Below are 25,011 nucleotides of genomic sequence, written 5' to 3'. Positions count from 1 at the left end.
TATAAACTAAAATAAAATAAACTGAATTTGCTGTTTTGTACTTTGTATGACATGAGATGGTTAAACGCTCCTTTGAATTTTGTTGGGGACAACAAAACAAAATGTCCAAGCACATAACCACCAGCAACAACGTCTTCTAGAAAGAGAAAAAGAGTAATACCAAACCTTGACACCGAGGGTAAGTAAGAAAAGAAGAAACTAAGAAAAGATTTTCGGTCCTACAGATTTATTTATATATAAAGCAAGAACTAGAGCCATACCCATTATCATCGGCACATTATTATTATATAGTAAAGAAACATAAGAGAATTAGCGTTAAAGATGTCAAAGCAAATTGTGTTGATGATATTGATGGTTACAATAAGTGTAATGCGAGGGATTCAATGCATGCAATTGAAGGCAGGGAATTGGGGTGTGAGTGTTAAGTCCGAGAAGGAGACAGTGACAAACCTTCAATTCTATTTCCACGACACACTCAGCGGACAAAATCCAAGTGCCATTCAGGTGGCTCAGCCACTTGACAAGAACAAGTCCACACTCACCATGTTTGGTTCCATCATGATGGCTGATGATCCCTTGACCGAAACGTCCAACCCAAAGTCTAAGCTAGTGGGCCGGGCGCAAGGTCTGTATGGATCGTCTTGCCAACAAGAATTAGGCCTATTGATGGCCTTGAGTTTCTCATTCACGGATGGGCCTTACAATGGGAGCTCGTTTGCGCTCATGGGGAAGAACTCCGCCATGAGCCCGGTTCGCGAGATGCCCATTGTAGGGGGCACCGGACTCTTCCGAATGGCGCGTGGCTATGCACTCGCCCATACTGTCTGGTTGAATCCCACCAATGGCGATGCCATTGTTGGCTACAATGTCACCCTCGTCCATTAATATGAAAATTGAAAAATATGGTATTGTAAGATGTTAGATTCCGTTGTGCACTTTTTTGTTTAGCATCACCATTTGATGATATCTTATATCGCTTCAGTTTGATTCATCAATAAAACTTTTATTTACTGTTGCTCTTTATGTATTTTTTTAACAACTCTCTTCTAATTAAAATTAATTTAGATGCATAACATAAAATGGATGACATTATCTACAAGGTACGTAACAAGCAATGCCCATGGGCATTATTCGGATTGAAGATCAATCCTCCAAAGGCAGAGCGCATTTTCCTGGAATTTCTACTGGATGCTATTCTTTCATTCAATGGTTTTGTATTAACATGTCAAAACGCCCCAAGATATGTAGACGTTGGGGTTTTCACGATACTGAGTTATTTACCCGTTTTTTTTTTTATCAAAAATAGAGAGACTCGAATTTGTGATTTCGTAATGAGTATAGAGAAATAATGTCATTTGAGATATAACTAATTGGCGAGTTATTTACCCGTTTTTCTTTGCTTTTGTATGCATATATATATGACTTAACTTTTAATTTTTAACATGTCTAAGGTTCAACTATGTATATTACTTTAGGAATCAAAATTAATTTTTACTCTTTCAAATAATATAAATGAAAAGAATTTCAAAGTAAAATATAAACATAAGGACTACATTTAAGGTGTGCTACTAGCCAATAAATTATTATTGTATATATAAAATAAAATTTAAACTTTTAACATTATAAGTAGGATAATAATTTGATGATTATGATTTTATATATATTAATTATTGTTCTTATATCTTATGTATATATTTTTAGAGAAAAAATTAGAAAAGTTACTGTGTACATTAACATAAGCTTTAATTGTAAATATTTGATTTTTTTTTTTAAGGATTTTGGTAGAAAACTAACTTGGGGTATAACTAATTATAGTAAACTAGTTGAAAATCATACTAGTTATATAAAAAAAATAAAATAATTCCCCACTACCCTTATTTTCTAGAATTTTAAAATTAAAAATAAAAAAGATTTAACTGAATTGATTTATGCTATAATTAATTTCTTAGTTTTTCTTTTTTTTTAAATTAGTAACTAATTATATATTATCACATCAATAAAAAAAATTAATTTTTAAATTTAATACTTAAAAGATTATCTAATCACTATCACATTAAAATTGAACTCATAAAAAATATTTATAATATATATATATGTATATATATATATACATATATATATATATATATAAATCTGGATTAATTTTAAAATTTACGATTTTTGGTCAGATGATTTAATGTTTTTGGTGTGAGTTAAGTTTTTGTTGTTGAATAGTACTTGAATTTTCGGCAAGATGAAGAGGCCCATGATTTTGACGCGTACTACGTAGGATGTTGTTTCCGCCAGGAAGATGCCGACTTTTGACCCACTTTGCTTTCGGGTTCTGTATGTGGTTCACCCACCACCATTTTCATTATTATCCGCCGCCACCACCTTCATTCTCCTAGATCCCCCGTCCATGGTGGCCGGAGCTTCTCCACCACCGCACGTACACATAGATGACGACGAACCGTAACAGCAACTCACATGTTCTTCTTCCTCTGCAATGCCATCGCCTCTCTCCTTCTCACCCCTCAACAAGCTCAAGCGCTTCAAATCCCTCAAGCTCTGCATTTCAAAGTCCCTCCTCAACGCTCCTTCCCTCTACGACGCCGTTTCATCTCTCGATCACTTCCACCCTAAGGGCATTCGCTTACCTTCTCGTGTTCTCGCCATCCTCTTGCGCCATTGCTCCGCCTCCAAATCCTACCGTGAGGGTAAATTGGTCCATTTGCATCTCAAGCTCACCGGTTTCAAACGCCCCACTACGTATTTGGCCAACCATTTGATCTGTATGTACTTTAGTTGCGGCGATTTTGTTAGTGCCCGCAAGGTGTTCGACAAAATGGAGGCTAGAAATTTGTACTCTTGGAACAATATGATTTCTGGGTATGTGAAATTGGGCATGATGAAGCAGGCTCGGGGTGTGTTTGATAGAATGCCTGAGAGGGATTTCGTGTCGTGGAATACGATGATTGTTGGGTATGCGCGTAATGGGGTGTTTGGTGAGGCTCTGAGGTTTTATGGGGAGTTGAGGAGATTGTGTATTGGGTATAATGGGTTTAGTTTTGCAAGTGTGTTGATTGTTTGTGTGAAGATGAAGGACTTTGAGCTTTCTAGGCAGGTTCATGCGCAGGTTTTGGTTGTTGGATTTTTGACCAATGTAGTTGTATCCAGCTCGATTGTTGACGCTTATGCAAAGTGTGGAAAGATGAAGGAGGCGAGGAGATTGTTTGATGAGATGCCCGTGAGGGATATCCCTGCTTGGACAACACTAGTTTCGGGTTATGCAGCATGTGGGAACATGGAATCAGCTGCTGAAGTTTTTTGTGAGATGCCACAGAAGAATTCTTATTCATGGACATCGCTGATTGGAGGTTATGCTAAAAACGGTATGGGTCATGAAGCTCTTCGAGTGTTTAGAAAGATGATCCAGCATCGAGTTAGACCTGATAAGTATACATTCCATAGTTGCTTCTTGGCTTGTGCTATTATTGCTTCATTGAAACATGGTAAACAATTACATTCATATTTGGTGCAAAATAACATCAGACCTAATACTGTTGTTGTTAGTGCTATTATTAACATGTATTCAAAATGTGGAAGTTTGGAAACTGCCAAGACAGTGTTCAATATAAATGGAAATAAGCAAGATTTAGTATTGTGGAACTCAATGATATCGGCACTGACTTACTGTGGCTCTGGTATAGAAGCAATTATGATGCTAAACGATATGCTAAGATCAGGAGTGAAGCCAGACAAGGCCACTTTTGTTTCAATTCTTAATGCTTGCAGTCACTCAGGTCTTGTGCAGGAAGGGCTTCAGTTTTTCATGTCCATGACTAGTGAGCATGGTGTTGTCCCAGACCAAGAACACTATGCATGCTTAGTTAATCTGTTGCATCGCGCTGGATGCTTTAATGAATCAGGAAATGATCTACAAGTGATGGATCACAAGCCAGGTGAGCATGTTGAGAATAGTTCGCATGATCTATCGAGAAAGCTTGAAAGTACAAAACTTGAAAGAGAAGTACATAAATTCCCTATTAGATTGCAGCTTCAATCCACTGCTGCTTACTTGTTACTTTCAAGTGTGTATGTTGCACTCGTGAAAAGGGGGTCTCTTGAGAAAATGAGACAGATTATGCATGAGCAATGTTTGAGGCTCAATCAAGCCGTCACTTGAGTTCAAATTGAAAACAAGGTTCACGCTTTCGCTGTACCAGATGGGTGACACCCTCTGAGGGAAACTATATAACCGGCTTTGGGACACTCCAGTAATCAGATGGAAGAAAATGTCCCTTTACAGCATTACCTAACTTGGAAATGTGAAAGTTGGAGACATCTTTTTTCAGTAGATCATTTTTTGTAGAGCGCAGGATTATAGTTTCCACAACTTGTTTATTAGTATTTTTTTTTCTTTTTTTCAATCTTTTTTATTGATTCTGGATTCTGCAGAGTTGAACTATACCACATTGGTATACCTATGAGATGTTTTCCTCCAAAAAGATTGAGGAGGAATGAGAAAGGGACTGGTAGGAAGAACAGAAGAATATAGTCATTAATGAAAGATTTTCTTGTATCTTTAATGTGTATTCTTCTCAAATGGAATAAAACAAGAAAATGATAAACATCAGAGGTTAAACCTTATGAGCTTTGCTTCTAATTTGTTTATATGAAGTTAGAGGTTGTAGTTTACAATATAACGCAATTATAGAAGAGATTCTCGATATTATTATTTATTGCCATCTAGATGTCTAATTGAACTAGATTTAATATATATTGGTTTAATGATAGACAAATAATAATAATAATAATAAAAAGGGTTGTATTTATACCCTGACCCAAAAACATAAAGTTAGGCCTAATAAAAATAAAGATCCACCCAAAAAGGTGGTCACTTCTAACTACTTCAAAAGTCGGTTATCTATTCTAATATAAATACACTAACACCCTTAGGTATATTCAAGTCTCAATCTACTAAAAATCTGTTTAAAATTCTTGCTAACTTTAAGTTATCGGAATCTCTTGCAGGTATCACATCCACCTCCTCACGCACGCAAAAAGTCAGATGCTGCCTCGAGTTTGGACCTCACATTCAAGTCCAAACCACCATCTCAGATAATTTCCGGAACAGGTGGAATATTTGGTTTTCAAGTATAGGAAAATTTATTTGGTTTTCAAGTATAGGAAAATTTAGCAAAGGAAAAGTATATGGAACCAACTAATAATCAGCCAAGAATGGAACAATATAATTAATTATAATTAGTTTTATTAATTTATAATTTAATTTGTTTTTTAAATTATTGTTGACCACGTTCAAAACATGAGAGAAGATACGCTAGTGATAGGAGAGAATCACGGAACAGATGCTTTGATCATTCATTAGTTGGTTTCATATAATTAATTATGTTTTATTAATGCGTAACACATGAAACATAAAAATCATATCCAAAAACATCCAATTTACAAGAAAAAGAAACATCTGTGTGCCTATCAATAGTTGGTTCCCTAGCATTGTTGTTTAGCAAATCCTTTTCGTCAAACGTTTGTGTTTGTTGTTGGCTTTGCACGTAATCATTTAAAATAGGGATTATGTTAAGTCCATAACCAACAAGAAACCAAAACAAATACTAAGTCAGAAGAGGTTGTAGAGCCATACAAGTGGACCAATCAAAAGCAAAAACCAACATCATAACTCCTTACCAATAATTAGGGCGAAAGTTCCCATGAAGCAAAGCCAAAACACACTTGATAAACAAATTGAGTGAAGAAAGCACAACAACAATCATTTCATAATTTACACAAACCCTTTTGTCCAGTTCAGCAAGATAGTTAAGAACTCATTTGATTATAAAACAAAACAGTCCATTTTTGACGTGTGACCATGTTTTTATATATTAGCTCCCAACAACATAACACACTCTTTCAACAAGTGCTAACTCCAGCTGCACAAAAAGAAAACAACAAAATTCAGGATCACAGAAGAAGTGGAAGAACTTCAACGCCATCTTGTTCTTGTTCTTCCTCTTCTTCATCAACATCAACACCATTATCAGCATCATCATCATCAACCATTTGTGCGTGTCCTTCCTCAAACAGATTAAGATGGGTGATGTGGTTTCCAAACAGATTGAGAGGCGCAGAGCAATTCAAACACAAAAGAAAACTCTTAATGATCTCATGAGAATCGAAGGTGAAGACTATCCAGGTTCTGATTACTTCCTTATAAACAGGAAAACATGGATGCATGATCTCAACCCAGAAAAGCTTCAAATCAAGAAGATAGTTTGGCCTGGAACCCATGATTCTGCAACCGACAAGATTGGAATCCCATTCATCACTCGCCCTTTTGCTCAATGCCAATCTGACTCCATATACGAACAACTTTTGATGGGGACACGCGTTTTAGACATAAGAGTGCAGAAGGATGGAAAGGTATGCCATGGAATTCTAACAACTTACAGTGTAGATATTGTCCTTAATGATATCAACAAGTTCTTGTCTGAAACCGAGTCAGAGATCATAATCCTTGAAGTTAGAACAGAATATGGACATGAAGATCCTCCAGAGTTTGACAAGTATCTAGAGGAAAAACTAGGGGATTACCTTATACCAAATGATGAAAAAGTTTTTGATAAAACCATTGGAGAAGTGCTACCAAAGAGGGTTATTTGTGTTTGGAAGCCAAGAAAATTGCCAAAGCCTGAAGCTGGTAGCATGCTGTGGAGTGAAGGGTATTTGAAGGATAATTGGATCAACACTGATTTGCCAGAAACAAAGTTTGAAAGCAACTTGGATTATTTGAGCAAACAAGAACCTGTGAATACTAGAAAGTACTTTTATAGGGTGGAGAACACGGTTACTCCGGTGCCGGATAACCCCATCGTGTGTGTGAAACCAGTGACTGAAAGGATTCATGCTTTTGCAAGGCTATTCATCTCTCAATGTTTCACCAAACAGATTGGTGATAGGTTGCAGATTTTCTCTACAGATTTTATAGATGAGGATTTTGTTGGTGCTTGTGTTGGACTCACATATGCAAGGGTGAAGGGTATTGCATGAAACAAGTTCTGTTATGTTTTTCTTCATGTGTTGATGATTGATGATGTGTGTTATCCTTCTAGCTTTTTTTAATTGTACAGATTTATTTGTATTTGATTTTAAGTTATGATGTAAGGTGAAAAATGGATGTGTAATTTAATTCCCATGAAGAAAACCAGAAATATCAGAGGAATGAATATAATTTTAAGTCCCATCATTTATTGCAAAACTAATCTGTTGTTTAATATGTTTAGTTAGTTTTAGTTGATTGATCATAGAACAATGGAATTGGCGTGTACTTTTCAATGGGATAAATTCAGAGTGCAACCTGCAAGAGTTTCAGGTTATTAAATTTTGGATGAGCCTTAAGCAATTAAAAATTTTAAGAGATCAATCTTGAAGATACGTTCACGTTGTAACAAAAATATGTACCTATACTTGAAGGGAAATAAAACTTGTTTTGACGAAATAGCATATATGATTGGATGACAAGAAAAAAAAAGAGTTTAATCACTTTAAAATTAGAAATAGCATAAAAGAAAGACCATATTGATTCCCAATCGAGGAAGCTTCATACCAACATGATTTTATCACCAATTTATCCAAATTGGAAGACATTGTCAAAACGTACTCAAATGTCTTCCACATAGAGAAATATCTCAGGTCCAATATTGAGAACAAAAATCTGGAATTGTGGGCCTAAAAGCATTAAATAGAGACTTTAACTATTCATACACTTTTTTGTTTATTAATAATAAAATTAAACATTCTACACACTCAGGGAGCATTATGCAGAACAAAATGCTGGAATGCTGCTAGAAATAATTCAATCCACTCAAACTTTACAAGAATCTGTTGGGAGCTGAAATGATGAGGAATTCAGAATAGAAAACCAACACTGATCTTTATCTAAACAGAATAAACTGATTAAAGCTTCCTCCAATGTTTAGACCACTTGTTATTCTGCTGCAATCAGAAAAGGTGCACTATTAAGTGTTGGCCCAAATAACTTTCGATAAGGTAATTTAAGAAAAAGGAGGATTGTGTTGAATCTTTAGGCTTGAGTACAGTGTCAAATGAGTGAATCTTTTAATTCAGATTCTCAGCAATAGCATTAACTAGTCTTAATTACTGCTCAAGAAGTAAGTATTATCAAACACTTTTGAGGGCTATTATGAACATATTCCCAAAGAATGTGTGATTTCTAATACATTTAATTGATAACCAATTTGGGTGGGTAGAGTAGCCAACTCACTTATCCACTTAAATAAGTGTCAGAAGTTCGAATCTCGTTTTATGCATGTAGCAATCAATTGGCCAACAGCAGACTTTTAAATGGAGCTCAGATCCGTTTAGTCCTTGGCCTGTATTTTGTGTGATTTGTTGTGTTTACTGTGCAGAAAATAAATTAATCAAACTTGGCCCTAGAAGCATGAAAAACAAGTTCATATTGCATCTGACCCAATATTGATTCAAACAAAGCACTCATATCATATGATTAGTGGCAATGAAAGCAAACAATCTAAACAAAGAAGAAAAGAAAACAATTGGTCCAAGATCATCGCAAACCCAATCAGTGGTCAACACCCAAATCCATTCACTCCACTTAGTTACTAACTAAGTAATTCAATTTCATTTGAAACACACCACACCTCACCCACCGAACCAAACTCCCTCTTCTCTCTCTTTTTCTTTCACATCGCACCACGTGAACTCTGAAGCAAAAGAAAGAAAAAGGAAACTTTGAAACTAGGGCACAATTGAAGAACAAAAAAATTTTTTTAATCCAAACAAATAAGAAAAGGTCAAAGGGGCTATAACAAAAGAGAAGATCACATCTTATAGGTACCAATTTAAAAAAATGAAGAAAGTAAATATGATGGTGCTCTGTTATGAATCAACACTCAAAAATTAAACTTGGGGCCAAACTAAGAAGAAACGGTCGAGATTCAAGAGGCAAGATGAAAAAGGTTGAAAGAGAAGATTGAATGAATGGTTGCATGTCTATTCGGTCATTGCTTCTACCCCCTCTCTCTCTCTCCTCTGTAAATGCTGCCGCTACATTTGATTTTCAAGAAGAAGTCAAACAAGCTGCTGAAACAAGTTTCAAGTCTAGGAAACTTCATTCCTTTATTAAAGGGATGAACGACCAAGGATTGAAGTAAGGAGTGAAAGCACAATATTTGGGTTCTCATAGCTCATTGAGCTGTTTATTCTTATTCTTCATTGTTTTCATTGAGTAATTTTTTTTCTCAATTTAGTCTTTCTGTGTTTCAATGGTAAAAGGCAAAATGATGAGATTTGTAAGTAACAGTCATTGAGTGAAAAAATGCAAAGAGATATACTTGGAGAAAAAGTCAGTTATTTCAGAAATCTTTTGTGAGTATTTCTGTTTTGTTGTCATGATCCTGAAGGTTCCCTTTCAAGTTGGGTTAGCACTTTGCTGTTGAAAAGTTAGGGTGAGTTCCTAGTCAAGTCTGGTTTGGGTTAGAAACTGGACTTGTCCTAGATATGATTGATTAGATTCCTAGGAAGAATTGGTGATTATAATTTGTTGAAAGATAGTGAAATTCCGTCACTGTTGTGATGGAGACTAGATGTAGACTACATTGCAAATGAGTAACTAAACCAGGATATATGTGCTATTACTTATTATCTTTTCTCTTCTCCATTTCTGGTTCTGCATTAAAGAAGACAAAACAGAAGTATCTCCTGATTCTACTATCCTGCAACTCTTCTTTATTACTCTCCTTGCAAGATACTCAGTTTTGCCTCCTACCGCATCAAGAGACAAAACTACAATCTCTCTAGTTTTTAGCTCATTGTATCTCATCTAAATTCAAGGTTGAAAGCAAAATTAAAAAGAGGCCAAGATTCAACCCCCTTCTATTAGCTACTGATAACCATCAATTAATATAAAAGCTTGGTCTCAAAGAGATCAAGTTTCACAGTTTGGAGAAAAGATCCTGATGGCGAACAACGTTGGTTCCAACATAGTAGCTTACACACTAACAAAAGAACAATCCAACAACAGACTTTCATTTTTCAATAGAAAAAACTACAACTACTGGAAAGAAAAAATGAAGATCTTTGTTCAATCGGTGGATTACAATCTCTGAAAGATAATCATGAATGATCCTCAAATATCCACCAAAACTGGCGTTAATGGTGTTGTTACTCCCAAAACCGAAGTAGAATGAAATGAAGATGACAAGAAAAAGGCAAAACTCAATGCCAAGGCAGTCAACATACTAAACTGTGTAATTAGTTTCGAGAAATATCGAAAAGTTTCAAGATGTAAAACAGTAAAAAAAATCTGGGATAAGCTCCAAATCACACATGAGGGCACCACACAAGTAAAGGAAACAAGGATTGACATGCTAAGTAAAGAGTATGAGATGTTTTCTATGAAAAAAGGAGAATCAATTGATGACATGTTTGAGAGATTTTTTAATCATCATTAATAGCTTGGATGCTATGGAAATTACTCATTTCGAACAAGTGCCGATGAGGAAGGTCTTAAGAAGCTTAGTAAACGAGTGAAAAACAAAGGCTACTGTTATCTCTGAAAGCATTAACCTAAGTCAAATGACCTATGATGAGTTGAAAGAAAAGTTACTAACATATGAATCACTCACATAAAAAAGATAAAAAAAAAGGAGTGACTCTTAAATCTTGTACTGAATCATTGGAGGATGAATTCAGTGACTGCTTATCAGATGACGAGCTTATGTTTTTTGCTAGAAAACTTAGAAGAATGATGAGACTCAAAGGAAGTAGCAGAGGAGGCAACTCAAAGAAACCAAAGAATGACTTAAACAAAGTCATTTGCCACAATTGCAGAAAAGATGGACACTACAAATATGAATGTCTGAAATTGAAGAAAGAAGATAAGTCTCGAAAAGACAAGAAGAAGGGACTTATGACTTCTTGGAAAGATTTAGAAAATGACACTAATGAGGATGATGAATTTGTCCACAACTCTTAAGCATGCTTGATGGCAGATCACAGCTACCAAAATGAGGTATTTTTTCTTGAACATTCTAATGAAGAACTCCATCTTATGATTGATAATCTCACTGAGAAAATAAGAAATTTTCTAAATCAATGTCATGAACTTAAATCTAAAAATGACATCTTAAAGGCTGAAAATACTTTTTTCAAAAATAAATTAAGAGAAGTCAAAATCACTGTTGATCTTGTTGAAGAAAACAAGCGGTTTAAATCTGAAATCAAAAACCTTGATGGAAAGCATTATGTTGTTGCTTATTGGAATTATATTGAAGAAAAGGAAATGTTGCATAAAAAGATTAAGAATAAAAAACAAGATTTGGCTAAATTTACTCAAAATTCTGAAAATTTAAACAAATTGTTAGCTAGCCACATACCTCTTTTTAAAAAGGTCGGATTGGAGTATTATGAAAAATCTGAATCTGTTTTAAAAAATTCACACTTTGAAAATGAAGTTTTAACTTCTAAAGACAAAAGATTTCAGCTTATTGTATCTCAACTAAATTTAAAGTTGAAAGTAAAATTAAAAAGAGATCAAGATTCAACTCCCTTTCTCTTAACCACTCATAACTATTAGAGTACAGTTTGATATTTGATATTCAGCCTACTTGTTCTATCCTATTGCTTACTGATAAGACCCGAGGCCTACCACAATTCTGGTCATTCAGAAATCAGATTTTCTTACATTGTCCACCAAAGTTAATGAAATATGTGATTCAGTAAAACATAAATAAATAAGTTTGCATATTAGCTCTTTTGCCTTGAAACAATGGTTGAGTTCTCTCTATCTGACTTTAAGGTCACGGATTTAAGATCAATGCATATATGGCTGACAAGAACAGAAAAAAGAGGGAGGGAACCAAACGAAGTAACATGAGACAACAGCTTAGAAAGAGTTGATAACTTGAGGAATTTATGGAGAAAAAATACAGTAAAATGATGAACAATAGAAATAGTTTTTGTTGTGCCAATAATAAAAATAAAAGTAAAATTCAGTGAAATGATGAACAATGCCAAACATTAGATGTTGTGGAAGACCACTGCTTTTTTAAGAAGATCTGTTAGACAAAAACATACTTAAAGAAAAAGGTCAAATTGTCATTAATGGCAGAATTAGAAGAAGACATAATTGTGTTTTGTTTGGTATATCAATCATAATTGTGTTTGATGTTGAGTCATTATCTTGCTAAGTGCATGTGCTGGCACTATTATCTTCTCCTTCAATTACATTTGATTATTGTTATTGCATTATTAAATCTTTAGCCCAATATCATATATAAGTGTTGAGCCATAATTACAAATATGGAAATGTCTTACATCCAAGTCTAACAAAAATTTAAAAATGCAATAAAAAACATTTTCAGGAAAAAGAATGGTCTATAAACATTATCTTATTGGGCAGAAAAAGAATTTTCATATGATCATATGAATGTTGAAGAAATTTCAGATAAAGACTAATATGTGACAAGTAAGGACGATTTTACATTTGTTAAGCTAAATCATACCCCCAAAATTTCAGGGGAAAAAGGTGCTGAAAACTTCAAATTAAACCAAAAAAAGATATAAGAAAAAGTAACCTCTATTTCTCAATAGGATTTTAGGGACAAGGAAAATAGGTCCACCTGAAATGATGCAAAAGCTAAAACCCTATCCATTTGAAGACAGTATGCTGACTCAGCACTAAACAGAATCAATAAACAAAACAAAACATACACTGACATGGATGCAACCTCATCCACACTCAGCCATTCACAACTCACAACAATTATGATTCTGAGACATCTAATAGAGAATTTCTTAAATATTTCATAATATATACGTTTTCTTTTCTGTACATTAATATTAAAAACACAACACAAAAGTAAATAAGAGAGAGTATTATTAAATTACTACAGTCAAAAGTGAAATAAAATATCAAAGAATAAAGGCAATGAAATATGTTACTTCTCTTCTTCTCTATATAATGAGACATAGCATATGTTACTCCTCAAACCTTATCCATTTTCAATCTCTATATTGTATACCCTCAAGAGTGTTCCATTTTCTTACCAAAGTGTTGTATTCTTGTTCAAGAAATTAAAAGCATAACTGAAAACAGAGGACTCTGTTTGTGTTATGGCTTCACTATATGAGGTGCTTGGGATTTCAATGGGAGCAAGCGGGCATGAGATAAAAGCTGCATACAGAAAGCTAGCAAGAACATGCCACCCTGATGTGGTGGCCATGAATCAGAAGGAAAGCTCGGCCAACATGTTCATGAAGATCCATTCAGCTTATTCAACACTTTCAGACCCAGATAAGAGAGCTAAGTATGATAGAGAAACTTATGGACACAAGGTCATGATAAGATCTTCATCAAACATGGCTACTTCAGCTTTTATGTCAGCAACATACCAATCATTTTCTCAACAAGGGAGGAAGTGGGAAACAGATCAATGTTGGTAGTCTTGTATTACATTGTATTAATGCCATTTTTTGTACGCTTCTGATCATATTTAATGCGTGTTCTAAGATTATTTACTAGTACCCGTTTTCATTTGTTATCTTACAAGTTACATATAAAACCAGAAATGAATAGTAGTATACAGACTAAATTCTCATTTTGGTCCTTGAAATTCACGCGATTATTCATTTTGGTCCTTGAAATTCAAAATTACCTATACTAATCCTCCAGATTCAAGTCCCGGCACCAATGTGGTCCCTCAACTCTTTCCGGCGATGACTAAACATACGGAATGCTGAGATAACATTCTTCCTGCCACATTGGAGGATGAGTAAACAACGTTGTTTACCCTTGACATCCAAACAAGTCAGTCGCTTTGTATATGAAGGGAGAAAAAATGATGGAGGCCCAAAATAAAGTATTCTTCTTCTTCTCTACCTATACTATTCTTCATTTTTGACTTGTTTGAGCACTACGGGTAAACAACGTCGTTTACTTATCATCCAGCATAGTAGGGATGGTGCTATATTAGCACTCCGTTTGCCTAGTCATCGCCGGAAAGAGTCGAGGGACTATATTGGACTATTGGTGTCCGGACTTAAATCTGGAGGACTAGTATAGATAATTTTGAATTTCAAGGATCAAGAATAATCGCGTGAATTTCAGGGATCAAAATGAGTATTTAATCGTAGTATACAATATACATGATCCTAGAGAACACAATTAAACAACACTACTAATGGAAGTTGATTCACGAGTTAACCCTTTATTTTCCTTAAATCAAAATAAAGATAATAGAAACTTTGGGATAAAATAATCAAAAATATTATTTATACACTAAAATCAGTTATATTTATGTATAAATATATGTATTGTTTAATTTATTTTCAATGTATAGTTTATAGTAACGGCTAGCATGGTTGTAAAATAACAAAGTGTTTTGATCAAGGGAAGAGTGAAGCATGTGCCAGGAACGTAGATCTGACCTTCGCATAGATCTAATTGCAAATTGACATGCATCAAAGGACAAAATCTCTCTCGTATTAACTGAGGATACCAGTGTCTAAATAATAAATATGTTTGACAACCAAATAGGATCTTCTTTTGACTTGGGGATTTGTGTTTTGTCTTTTTACTATATGTTATGAGTGTATGAGTATGACCCCATCTAGGCTTATACTCCATAGCTTTACAATATCAGTATAGTTAGAAGTGTTCTTAAAACATATATTAATATATAAGTATTTCATATTTAAGGATACATGATCTACAAGAGCTTGAATGGATTTGATTTAAGTGGTAACCACATACATGGAGACACGTAAGCCTGAGGTGGACCACTTGACTTTATATGTGTATGGTTGGCAATTAGGTTTTGGATAAGAAGAGATTCAAGAAAGATATGATATGTGGCCAATTTTCTCACTTGTCTACACTCTTGATATACAGGTGACCTTACCAACTTAGAAATCTAACTTGACCTTATCACAATATGAAATCATGTTTTTGCATCAATCATGTGTTTTCTAGAATGAATGTCTGCGTTTGTTTTTTAGAACAGGTAAGACAAGATACTGAGAATAAGATAGAATAAGACACTGATGGACAGAGATATAAAATTTTATGTTTTTGTATTTTGTTTAGTGATAAACTAGAACAAATTATGAAAATTTAATTTATTCTCATTTTTTTCATTCAAAAAATTTGAGATGAAAAATATAATAATAAAAAATATAATTATAAAAAATTAACAAGAATAATGAAAGAAAAAATAAAAAATAAGTTGTATCCCTTATTAGTGTTTCCGTGTCCTTCCTGTCAGGATGGACACAAAATACACTAATTCAGTGTCTCTGGACACATTGTTTCTGTCCATGTCTTTTCTGTCAAACACGATTTTGTGTCTCTGTGTTCATGTCCCAGTGTTCTGTCTCTGTAAACAACCGCAGAGAGTGAATGGCACATTTTTTTTTCTAAATTCAAAATTTCAAATTAAGATTGACTAGTTGGTTTTGTTAGGTTTCTTCTATTGCATGTTTTTGCAGCCGATACTCTATTCATTATCTCTAATGACTTGTCTTCAAGCTGTGGTCTCATTCCTATCCATGAACCAACCAATTAAAATGTATTATATTCAATTGAGTTAACTGCTGTTAGTTGGGATTCTTGGAAAATATTGAAATTATAGGTTCATTTATATGCCACTTTATATTATTTTCATCTACATCTAATTTATTCTTGTAATGTGAATTTATCAATATATACACTAAACATTTCTTGGTGTCCCCTTGAACCATTGTCTTCATAGTTCAGAATAATGTACCAATCAATGCATTATTCTGATTCCATCACAAATCAGTTACAATCTTATGCATAAATACTAAATTGGTCATTTATTTAGTATAGTGATGCAGAACAGGTTAGGTTAAATTAAAGAGCATTTGTCTAAGAACCTTAATCAATGATTATCTCGATCGATTTAAAAGAAAAAAAATGAAAAAATAAATAAATTTTGCCAATTCAAGTATATACCTACATCTGTTAGGTAGCGTTTGTTTTCAGGAACTGAGATAGAGACTGAGAGACTGAGACTCAGTATTGTGTTTGTTAGTTCAGAGACTGGTACTAAAATTTCTGTCTCTGTCTCCAAAATTTCAGTATTTCAGTACCTTCAAAAAGTAAGGACATAGGGGACTGAAATTTTTAGAGATGGAGACTGAAACTTTAATAACATTTTATACCTAAAATACTTTCATTTCAATTAATTAATTCCAATTTTACCTTTTGTGCAAATTAAATTAGAGTTTCATTCTTGTTTCAATTCCTGTCTCCCATTTTGTACCAAACAGAATACTGAAATTTGTTTCAATCCCTGTCTTTTAGTCTTTGTCTCTCAGTCTCAGTCTTTCTGTCTCTGTCTCTCCACCAAACGCTACCTTAGAGCAACCTAATGAACCTACCATATATGGTCATTCTCTTTAATTGAGTTAGCCCTATCAATAAAGGATAAAAATAAAAATTTCTTAATGAAAGCACATCGGAAAAATAACTATCGGCAATATAGAATAATTTACATCAATCCAAACTTTATTTATATTCATCATACCCAATGGAGCAAACAAAATTCTGCATCCTTCATGTTATTTGGATTATATTCATGAAAAACTGCAACTGAAATTGACTATTGTTCTTGATATTATATTATGGTTAATAAATTCCAAAAGTGAGCCTAAGGATTATACTAAAAAATTTTGGTGTACAGTTATGGACTTGCACTCTGTGTTTGACTTAAAAATAGAATAGAGCTATTTGTGTTACATTTAAAAGATATGCACAATTTATGATTTTTTTTCAAACTGGCATGTCTTTACTTTGCATTTTTCATAGATCACTTTCAAAAGGTGAAGACAAACAAGAAGGAATCTTACTTCCGATGAAAGTAATAATATGATGATAAGCAACAAAAAAAAAATGCAGAACCCTAAAATAATAATAAAAAAATGACAATCATGGCATATGTGAAAATAAAAGCAACAGCTAAATATGTCACTATAGAATACGATAGAGAATACAGAAGGAATTCATTTTCCACGTAAAACATTAGTATTAGATACAATTTTAACAGTGTATATATTCAATCAAAACACTATTCCTTTTGTGTGCTAGATGAAAAATTAAAGAAAGCCGCCAAATCAACATATCTAGAGTTAATAATAATCTTAGTATTTCTTAATTATTAGCATGATCTAAAGCAAAAACAATAGTATTAATCAGGGTTAGTCAATCCATATGTGATGACATAACACTCAGGCTAATTTGTCTTTAATGTAATAGAAAGATACTCATGGGAAATTGAAAGGTTATGAAAGTTGAAGTTAGTTATTGATATATGATTATATATAAGGCTGGTAATATATACCCTATTCGCGGATACCCAACATCGTTCGAATTCTAAATCCTAAACACTACTAGATGAAACTAACATTCTACCTTACTAGATGTAGACCTTGATATTGATGGTACCAATTCTCCCACGTGAAGATTTTTTCTTCTCTAAGTTGAATATAGTTAGTTATTGAGGCTAATATGGACTAATACAACAACAACAAAAATTGATATTCCACTCGTCTAATTCTTGTTGACATATTGTGTAAACCTCATTCTAGTTTGGAGGAGATTATATTAATATTTTTTTTTAATTTTTGCTGTATTTTTTATTCTACTAAACTAAAAATTAATTTGTTGTTCAAAATTTCATTTAAAAATTTGTTATTGGTTAATAAATTACTATATGTACGAAGTAAAATTTGAATTTTTAACACTTATCTAAATAAATGAGTGAAATGACCCTCGACTAACAGATTATATCATGTTTCACATTTAACTCCTACGGAATATTTATTTGATTAGGTGGTGAGCAACCCTTTGTTTAGTATATGGTTTATTTTATACATCGAATATCATTATACAATAAGTATAAATGTTAATTACTTTCTGTTCGTATCCTGACCCAACACTAGGGTCTAGGTACAAATAAACCAAAAAGGTTCAATTCAAAAACTGACTTTCGCTACCAAGCGACCTCCTTATAAGAGGTCGGATTCAACACAGACTCCACCCTAAGAAGTCGGGCTCGGAAGCCAAATAACACTTATTCAAATAAGTAACTGCCCTTAAAATCTCTCAACCCACTTCCAGGAGCCATATCTCAACTTCTCTAAGATAAAGGGACGGTTACCCACCTTAAAAGGTGAAACTACTCTAACGGTAGTTATTGGTTCACCACTATAAATACACTGACACCCCTCAAGTATCTCTAAGTTCCAATACTCTCTAAACCTGCTAAGCTCCTTCCTAATTTAGGCATCGGAGTGTCGTTGCAAGTACCACCCCCATTCTTTCACATATACAAGTCGGACGGCAACTCTCAGATGCAGCCAAGTCGAAGACCTCCTCCACTTAACGTTTAGGCCTATCTTCCAAGCCCAATTCACCAATCTCAAGTTACCCACGTAACACTTTCTTTTATTTTATCTTGAATAAAATAATAAATAAACTTCTAAAAATTTATATTTTAGATAAATTAATTTGTAAAAAAAAAATACCAATAAAATCTTTTAAGATATTAAATTTGAATTCATTACTTTTAAATTAATTTTTTATGATTAAATTAGTTAATTTTAATTTGAACTAATTTATCTATATTTATTATCTTATAAAATTTTATTGTGTCTAAAATTTAAATTTTCAAAAATTTATTTGTCATTGTACTCTTTTATCTTTTTAGATGTAAAGCCACACATACATCGCTAGAAAGAAAAAACGGTACACATATGGTTAGAGATTACTGAGCCTTGTGGTATATTTAGCTTTTTGCTGTGAGGTCCACCAACAACATTATTTGAATCTTACTTTAATTTCACCCCAATTCTGCGCTTGTTAGCTTTTTTTTTTTTCGGTATTGAAATTATTTGCTTCCTCAAAAAAATTGCAGGATAAATGTATTACTAACTATGATAATTAAAAAGTCTTGAGAATTAACACTATGCATCTAATATTATAGCAATTTTTAATATTAAAAAATATTTAAAATTTAATTAAAAGATTATTTAAAATTTAAATTCGACAAAAATTTGATTTTAATAAATTTTATATTAATCTTATTTGATAACTTATGACAATATCGATTAAAATTAGTTAGTATAATATTGATTATCGAACATTACTCCTAAAATAACAGAGATGTTAGTGCAGAATTTTGTAAATTTTTTAGTATAAGTAACTGTTGACTCCAAACATAATTTTTTTATTTTTAACTAATTAAAATAGAAAATAATTAGTGAATTAATTACTCATCAATAATAAATTAATTAAAATATTATTCGTATACTAAAATCAGATTATCAATATATTACAAATATATATATATAATTTAATTTATTTCTAATATATATTTATATTTTAACATGTATTTTATACTATTAATTAATTTTAATAATATAATTTTTTTCTGCAAAATATAAGTACGTGATTTGCTAGTTGCCCTTGCCTAATGGCTTCAACTCCGTCCATTGCAGCATTAATGACGCAAGCATTACGAAAGCCAGATGAATGATAAGGTCACGTGACTTTTCCTCGGCTAATAGTTTCCTTTGTTTTATTTTTATTTAAAGTTACGATCCATTATTTTATCTCTAAGAATTTAGCTGATTTATATAATAAGAATATATTTAGAGTGTGTTTGGCTGACTACGTTCAAAGAAAAGAAGTACATTTAGATATCTTGAAAGCTGCAATTTTTGATTTGGCAAATTTTTGATTCATGAACGCAGAAATGATTTTGCATTCAAAACCACGTTTTCAAGAAGCAACAATTCACTAACGGATTTTTAGTCATCAATACTCAATTTTTATTTATCTTTTACTAATTTTATTCTTTATGCATACTCTTGTATTATTTATATTATTTTTGTTTATATGAATTATCTTTTTCTATTATTTACTATTTTTTTATTAATTATTTATTTGATATTATACACTTTTATAATTATAATTTTTTTGTATTATTTTTATTTTTTTATAATATAATATATTGATCCTATTAAGAAAGTAAATTAAACAAAAAATTAATTGTAAATAATAATAATAAAAAATTATAACATACTAAAAAAAAGTACTAAGAGTACTAAAAATATACTATATAAAAAATATCATAAAAATTTTTTTGATTTATTTCAATTACTACCAAGATAAATATTTAATTTTTTTATTATTCTTAGTGCTCTCTAAAATTTATATTTTGTTAGTTTTAATTAAAAGTATATTTTGCCAATTTTTATATATGATTTTTATTTTAGTGTATAAATATTAATTTTATTATAGAATTAATTAATAAGATCTATTCAAATATCTAAATTAAAACAATATACAAAAATAATTTAAGTTGATGTCTATTTTAGTAATTTTGTATCTAAAAATAATTTTAAATAGTGTAATCCAAACAACATTTATTTTACTATAATCCATTTTGATATAAATATTGCCAAACATAAATCACTTAACACAAACTTACTTTTCATCAAAAATCAAGTAAACTGTAATCTAAACACACATTTAATAGTATGATAAATTGTTAATATATTTATTATACAAAAATATAAAAAATATTTTTTAATAAATTTAAATAAAATAATTTTTAATAACTTTTAACAAATTAATTTTTTATAATACCTTTAAAGTAAAGAGTTTTTTAATTTTGATATGAACCCGGAGTATAGCAAAAATCGGTGGCACCGACGGGTAGGAAGGAAGTCGGAGGCATCGATTTCAGGGCGCGGTGGGTGCACAAATCGGAGGCACCGATTTGTGTTCCTTGGCCACGCGTCACGCATGCAGTTGCCTCCCTTGGTTGCCCGTGACTCCCTTGGTACAAAAGACCCATATTCCCCCTCATCCGTATCCCTTTCACTCTCTATCACTCTCTTTCACTCTCGTCTCCCTCTCTTCAACACCCTCAACTCCACCATTTTCTTGCTGCACACCATTGTTGGACCACAACAAATTTTAAACAGAATTCAAAAAAAAATGCCAAGAAGACCAAAAATTAAAGAAGTAAATTAATCAGAGCTTCATATTGTTAATTATCTTGGAAATCGAGCTTCATATTGTTAATTATTTTGGAGATCCAAATTATGTAAGTTTTTATTTTTTAATAATTTGATTTAATAATAATAATAGTGATAAATATTAAATTTAATTAGCAATATATATTGTAATAGCATTAAGTAGAGATTAATTAACTCATATATGTGTGTATAATTTTATTATTAGGTGGTTAGAAATAGAAATTAAAATAAAAATTAATCATGTATGTATGTATGTATGTATGTATGATATGGTATGGTATGATATGGTATGGTAAGCTGTAAATAATAATTAGTTTTTTTTTTAGTTAATGAACTAATGAAATCAGATCCTGTACATGCTCCCTTAGAGTAGATTGTAGTTATTATTAGCAGTAGTAATTGAGTTTAATAATTTATTATGATTAATAATTAAAATTTAATAAATTATTTTATTTATGATCATTAATAAATGAATTTTAATTCATTAAAATTTAGACCATAAATTAGTAGTAACTAAACTTAAATTAGGAAATTATTATGCTGTGTTATGAAGAATAATAATAATAATAATAATAATAATAATAATAATAATAATAATAATAATAATAAAATTAGTATGCTGTTTTATGAATAATAATAATAACAATAATAAAATTAGTATGCTGTTTTACGAATAAATAGTTTATTAGTCGTGAAATTATTCTGGTTAGTTAGTTAAGGTTAAATAATTTTTGTTATAAGGTAATGAATATGATTGAAAGATTTTTGTATAATAGATTTACTGCGTATGTGTGAAATGCAATTATGCTGGAATTAGTTATAATGGATATGTAACGATAATTGTGTTTTTGAGAATATAGTTATATTATACTGGGACTTATAGTGGAAATGTGATATTGTAGGATTTACGGATGTTGCTGTGTGATCATTTAAAGCCGCCGGATTCATACAACCAAATTGTTGAGTCACACTTACGCGAGACTGAATTTTATTATGTTTCACAAGTTGGATTTATTCCATGTCAGTCAGCAATGATTAATGCTCTGATTGAGAGATGGCGGCCTGAAACTCACACGTTTCACTTTTCAGTTGGTGAGTGTGCCGTGACCTTGGAGGATGTGGCGATGATTCTCGGTCTGCCGACAAATGGTCTTCTGGTAATAGGACCGACCATGAGTAGTTTTGAGGCATTGGAAGCCGAGTGCTTGCACCAATTTGGAGTTGCACCGAGGAAGACGGACTGTAGAGGGAGCTTTATAAAATTAACATGGTTTAGGGGTTTGAGAGATCGTATAGTGTTGAATGATGTTGTGCATATTCAGATGTATGTAAAGTGTCACATAATGTTATTTTGGACAGTTCTGTTTGGAGATAAGTTGAGTTCAGCTGTTCATTGGAAATTTTTACCTTTGTTCCGTAACTTTTGTCAGATCATACAGTTTAGTTGGAGTTCGGCATGCTTGGCACACTTGTATAGATCATTGTGTAGGGCAACTCATGTCGACTGCAAGGAGATGGACGGTCCATTGGCACTCTTGCTCACTTGGGCTTGGATCCGGCTACCATTTCTAGCGCCTATTCCCGGCAATTCCCGAGTGTTTCCAATTGCAAACAGGTAAGTTTGATTAAAGTATGTGCATTGAAGGAAATGATAGAAATTGTTTTATGTTTTTCACAAGATTAGTTAACTAATGGATTGTCCGATGGCAGGTGGCGTAGCTGGGATCGTGAAAACTATGCCTACCGATATAATTCTCTTGCGCACTACCGGAGGTTGTTGGACGATCTACAAGAAGGACAGGTATGTTGTAAAATCTGGAGTGAATTAATTGTAAAATCTACCGTGAAAACTATGCCTACCGATATACTTGTTTAGTGAATTAATTGTTGTGTAATCATCTGACTGGTTCGATGTGTCCAGTTTGTTTGGCAGGCTTATGGCATTGGAAACATCGACCCAGACGTGATTCCTTTAGACATCCATCATAATTCGGTTATCTGGAGTGCCACAATGCCACTTATATCTTTTGAATGCATCGAGTGGCATGCATCTGATAGAGTCAGGAGGCAATTTGGATTGACACAGGGTGTTCCTAATCAACCAGAGAATCTAGGTGCATCACACGGCGAAGTTCTAACTGGGCTTAAGAATCAAGATTGGGCCAATACCCACTCTTCTTGGGTGATGCAGTGGACCAATCGGTATAGTCACACTCTCTCTGATGACTTGGTGCATTTACATTATCCATTGGAAATTTACATGCATTGGTACCGAGGAGCATTTGGTGATCACTTGCAATTGTCGAACCTTGTATTCGAAGAAAATCCAGAAGGTCCTCCACCACCACCGGCACCGGAACCGGAACCAGCTCCGGTACCTCCACCACCACCACCAGCAAAACCGCCACACCAGGGGGTTGAGTATTTTGTACCATATGTTCCTGAGACGCATCCGTCTAATTATTTTTCAGCGTCAGTCCCGGTACAGCAACAGTATTTGGGTGGTCCACAGTTTGAGTATCGAGAGGAAACTTCATTCAGTCAGCTTCTTGGTTTCATGGCATCGGGGTCGCAACACTCACATTCAGGTAATTATGTTGACATTCCCACCGACCATCAAGCACATTCTGGTGGGATTACTCCAGCTAGGAGGTCATTGGATTCGAGACCTTGGGTTAACACTTCCAACAACCGCATGAAAGAAGGCTCCTGAAATGGATGCGGGTTTGCTAGTGCATCTGCAACTGCCGCCACATCTGCGTTCATGGCGCCGCCAGCTTCATCTTCGTCTTCACCTGGACTAATGATCTCATAGTTACTTTCAAATTCATCCTCGCTTTCACTATTATAATCTTCCAACACAATGTTACGGTCCGCTTCAGATTGCTCAAACTCAACATACAACTCGATATAAGATATTCGGTGGCGATTTTCCATATACATTGAAAACATTTCATGCATACTCGCTTCATCCGTCACGTACTTGGTCTGAAATTGAACGAACCCACCAAACACAGATAAAGGATACCTGTACAAAATACATGATACTCTCCTAGATCTTTGTGAATCTATCTTCTCACAAATCACACCTTTCAATTCCTCAAATGACAATGTAAACGGAATAACAACATTTACTAGATTTTCACACACAAATTGAACTCCTTCATATGTTTGCAACAAAATCTGCCCGTAACAATAAATCTTCAACACAACTCTATCATCCATATCAGTAGACGTACTTGCCTATTCTCACACTCATTGAAATTTTTTCTACAAGAATGACGGAAAAGAATAAGAGGAGAGGAGGAAGAACATCAGCTGAGACTGAGACCGGCGATGAAGAAATGAGGCTTCTATGATCTTTTTTTCATTTTATGTAAGCAGTTACAGGCAAATCGGACCCACGACCGCGTACCACACAAATCGCTCGGTCCGATTGGTGCACTCCCGTATTAAAAAAAAAAAATTTCCTGCCCGAAATCGGTAGGTCCGATTACTATGCTATCTGTTTATAAAACATGACTCCTACAAATCGGTGGGTCCGATTTGATATCTCTTTCTTACACAAATCGGTGGGACCGATTTGTGTTCCTTCATCTTTCTTCCACAAATCAGTGGGACCGATTTGTGTTCCTCACTTCATCTCTCTTCTACAAATCGGTGGGACCGATTTGTGTTCCCTCCTCTCTCTCCTTGAAATCGGACCCACCGATTTCTTCCCCCCCCCCCCAAAATTTTTAAAAATAACACCGTCATAACTGTGTAATTCTCCCCTAATGATCATAATGCAGCATAACTCACACCACTAAATCATATAAAAAAAATCAGCATTAAAGTAAATGGTCAAAATTATTTATAAAAAATAACTCATTCTTTAAATTAATTTTTGAAAGATTTTTTTTAATTAAA

At 33.2% G+C, this 25,011-nt stretch overlaps 4 protein-coding genes across 4 annotated transcripts; all 4 read left to right on the top strand.

Moving 5' to 3' along the window:
• Positions 1 to 278: 278 nt before the first annotated feature.
• On the top strand, positions 279 to 1,023 carry LOC130969792 (dirigent protein 23). Its single transcript, XM_057895681.1, has one exon. The coding sequence runs from the start codon at positions 322 to 324 to the stop codon at positions 883 to 885; it is 564 nt and encodes a 187-aa protein (XP_057751664.1). The 5' UTR covers positions 279 to 321; the 3' UTR covers positions 886 to 1,023.
• A 1,265-nt stretch (positions 1,024 to 2,288) lies between these two features.
• Positions 2,289 to 4,402, top strand: LOC130968003 (pentatricopeptide repeat-containing protein At2g21090). Its single transcript, XM_057893080.1, is given in 1 exon segment — positions 2,289 to 4,402. A coding segment is annotated over 1 exon segment (1,728 nt). The 5' UTR covers positions 2,289 to 2,485; the 3' UTR covers positions 4,214 to 4,402.
• Positions 4,403 to 5,746: 1,344 nt separating this feature from the next.
• LOC130967569 (uncharacterized) lies at positions 5,747 to 7,235 on the top strand. Its single transcript, XM_057892489.1, has one exon. The coding sequence runs from the start codon at positions 6,088 to 6,090 to the stop codon at positions 7,042 to 7,044; it is 957 nt and encodes a 318-aa protein (XP_057748472.1). The 5' UTR covers positions 5,747 to 6,087; the 3' UTR covers positions 7,045 to 7,235.
• Positions 7,236 to 12,881: 5,646 nt separating this feature from the next.
• LOC130970645 (chaperone protein dnaJ 11, chloroplastic-like) lies at positions 12,882 to 13,609 on the top strand. The gene has a single exon (XM_057896790.1). It carries the CDS (start codon positions 13,150 to 13,152, stop codon positions 13,477 to 13,479), a length of 330 nt encoding a protein of 109 aa, XP_057752773.1. The 5' UTR covers positions 12,882 to 13,149; the 3' UTR covers positions 13,480 to 13,609.
• Positions 13,610 to 25,011: the final 11,402 nt, after the last annotated feature.

Source organism: Arachis stenosperma, chromosome 3 (genome assembly GCF_014773155.1).
Source record: "Arachis stenosperma cultivar V10309 chromosome 3, arast.V10309.gnm1.PFL2, whole genome shotgun sequence".
Lineage (NCBI taxonomy): Eukaryota > Viridiplantae > Streptophyta > Magnoliopsida > Fabales > Fabaceae > Arachis > Arachis stenosperma.
The sequence above is the reverse complement of the archived record's forward strand: the minus strand, read 5'-3'. Positions and strand labels throughout refer to the sequence as shown.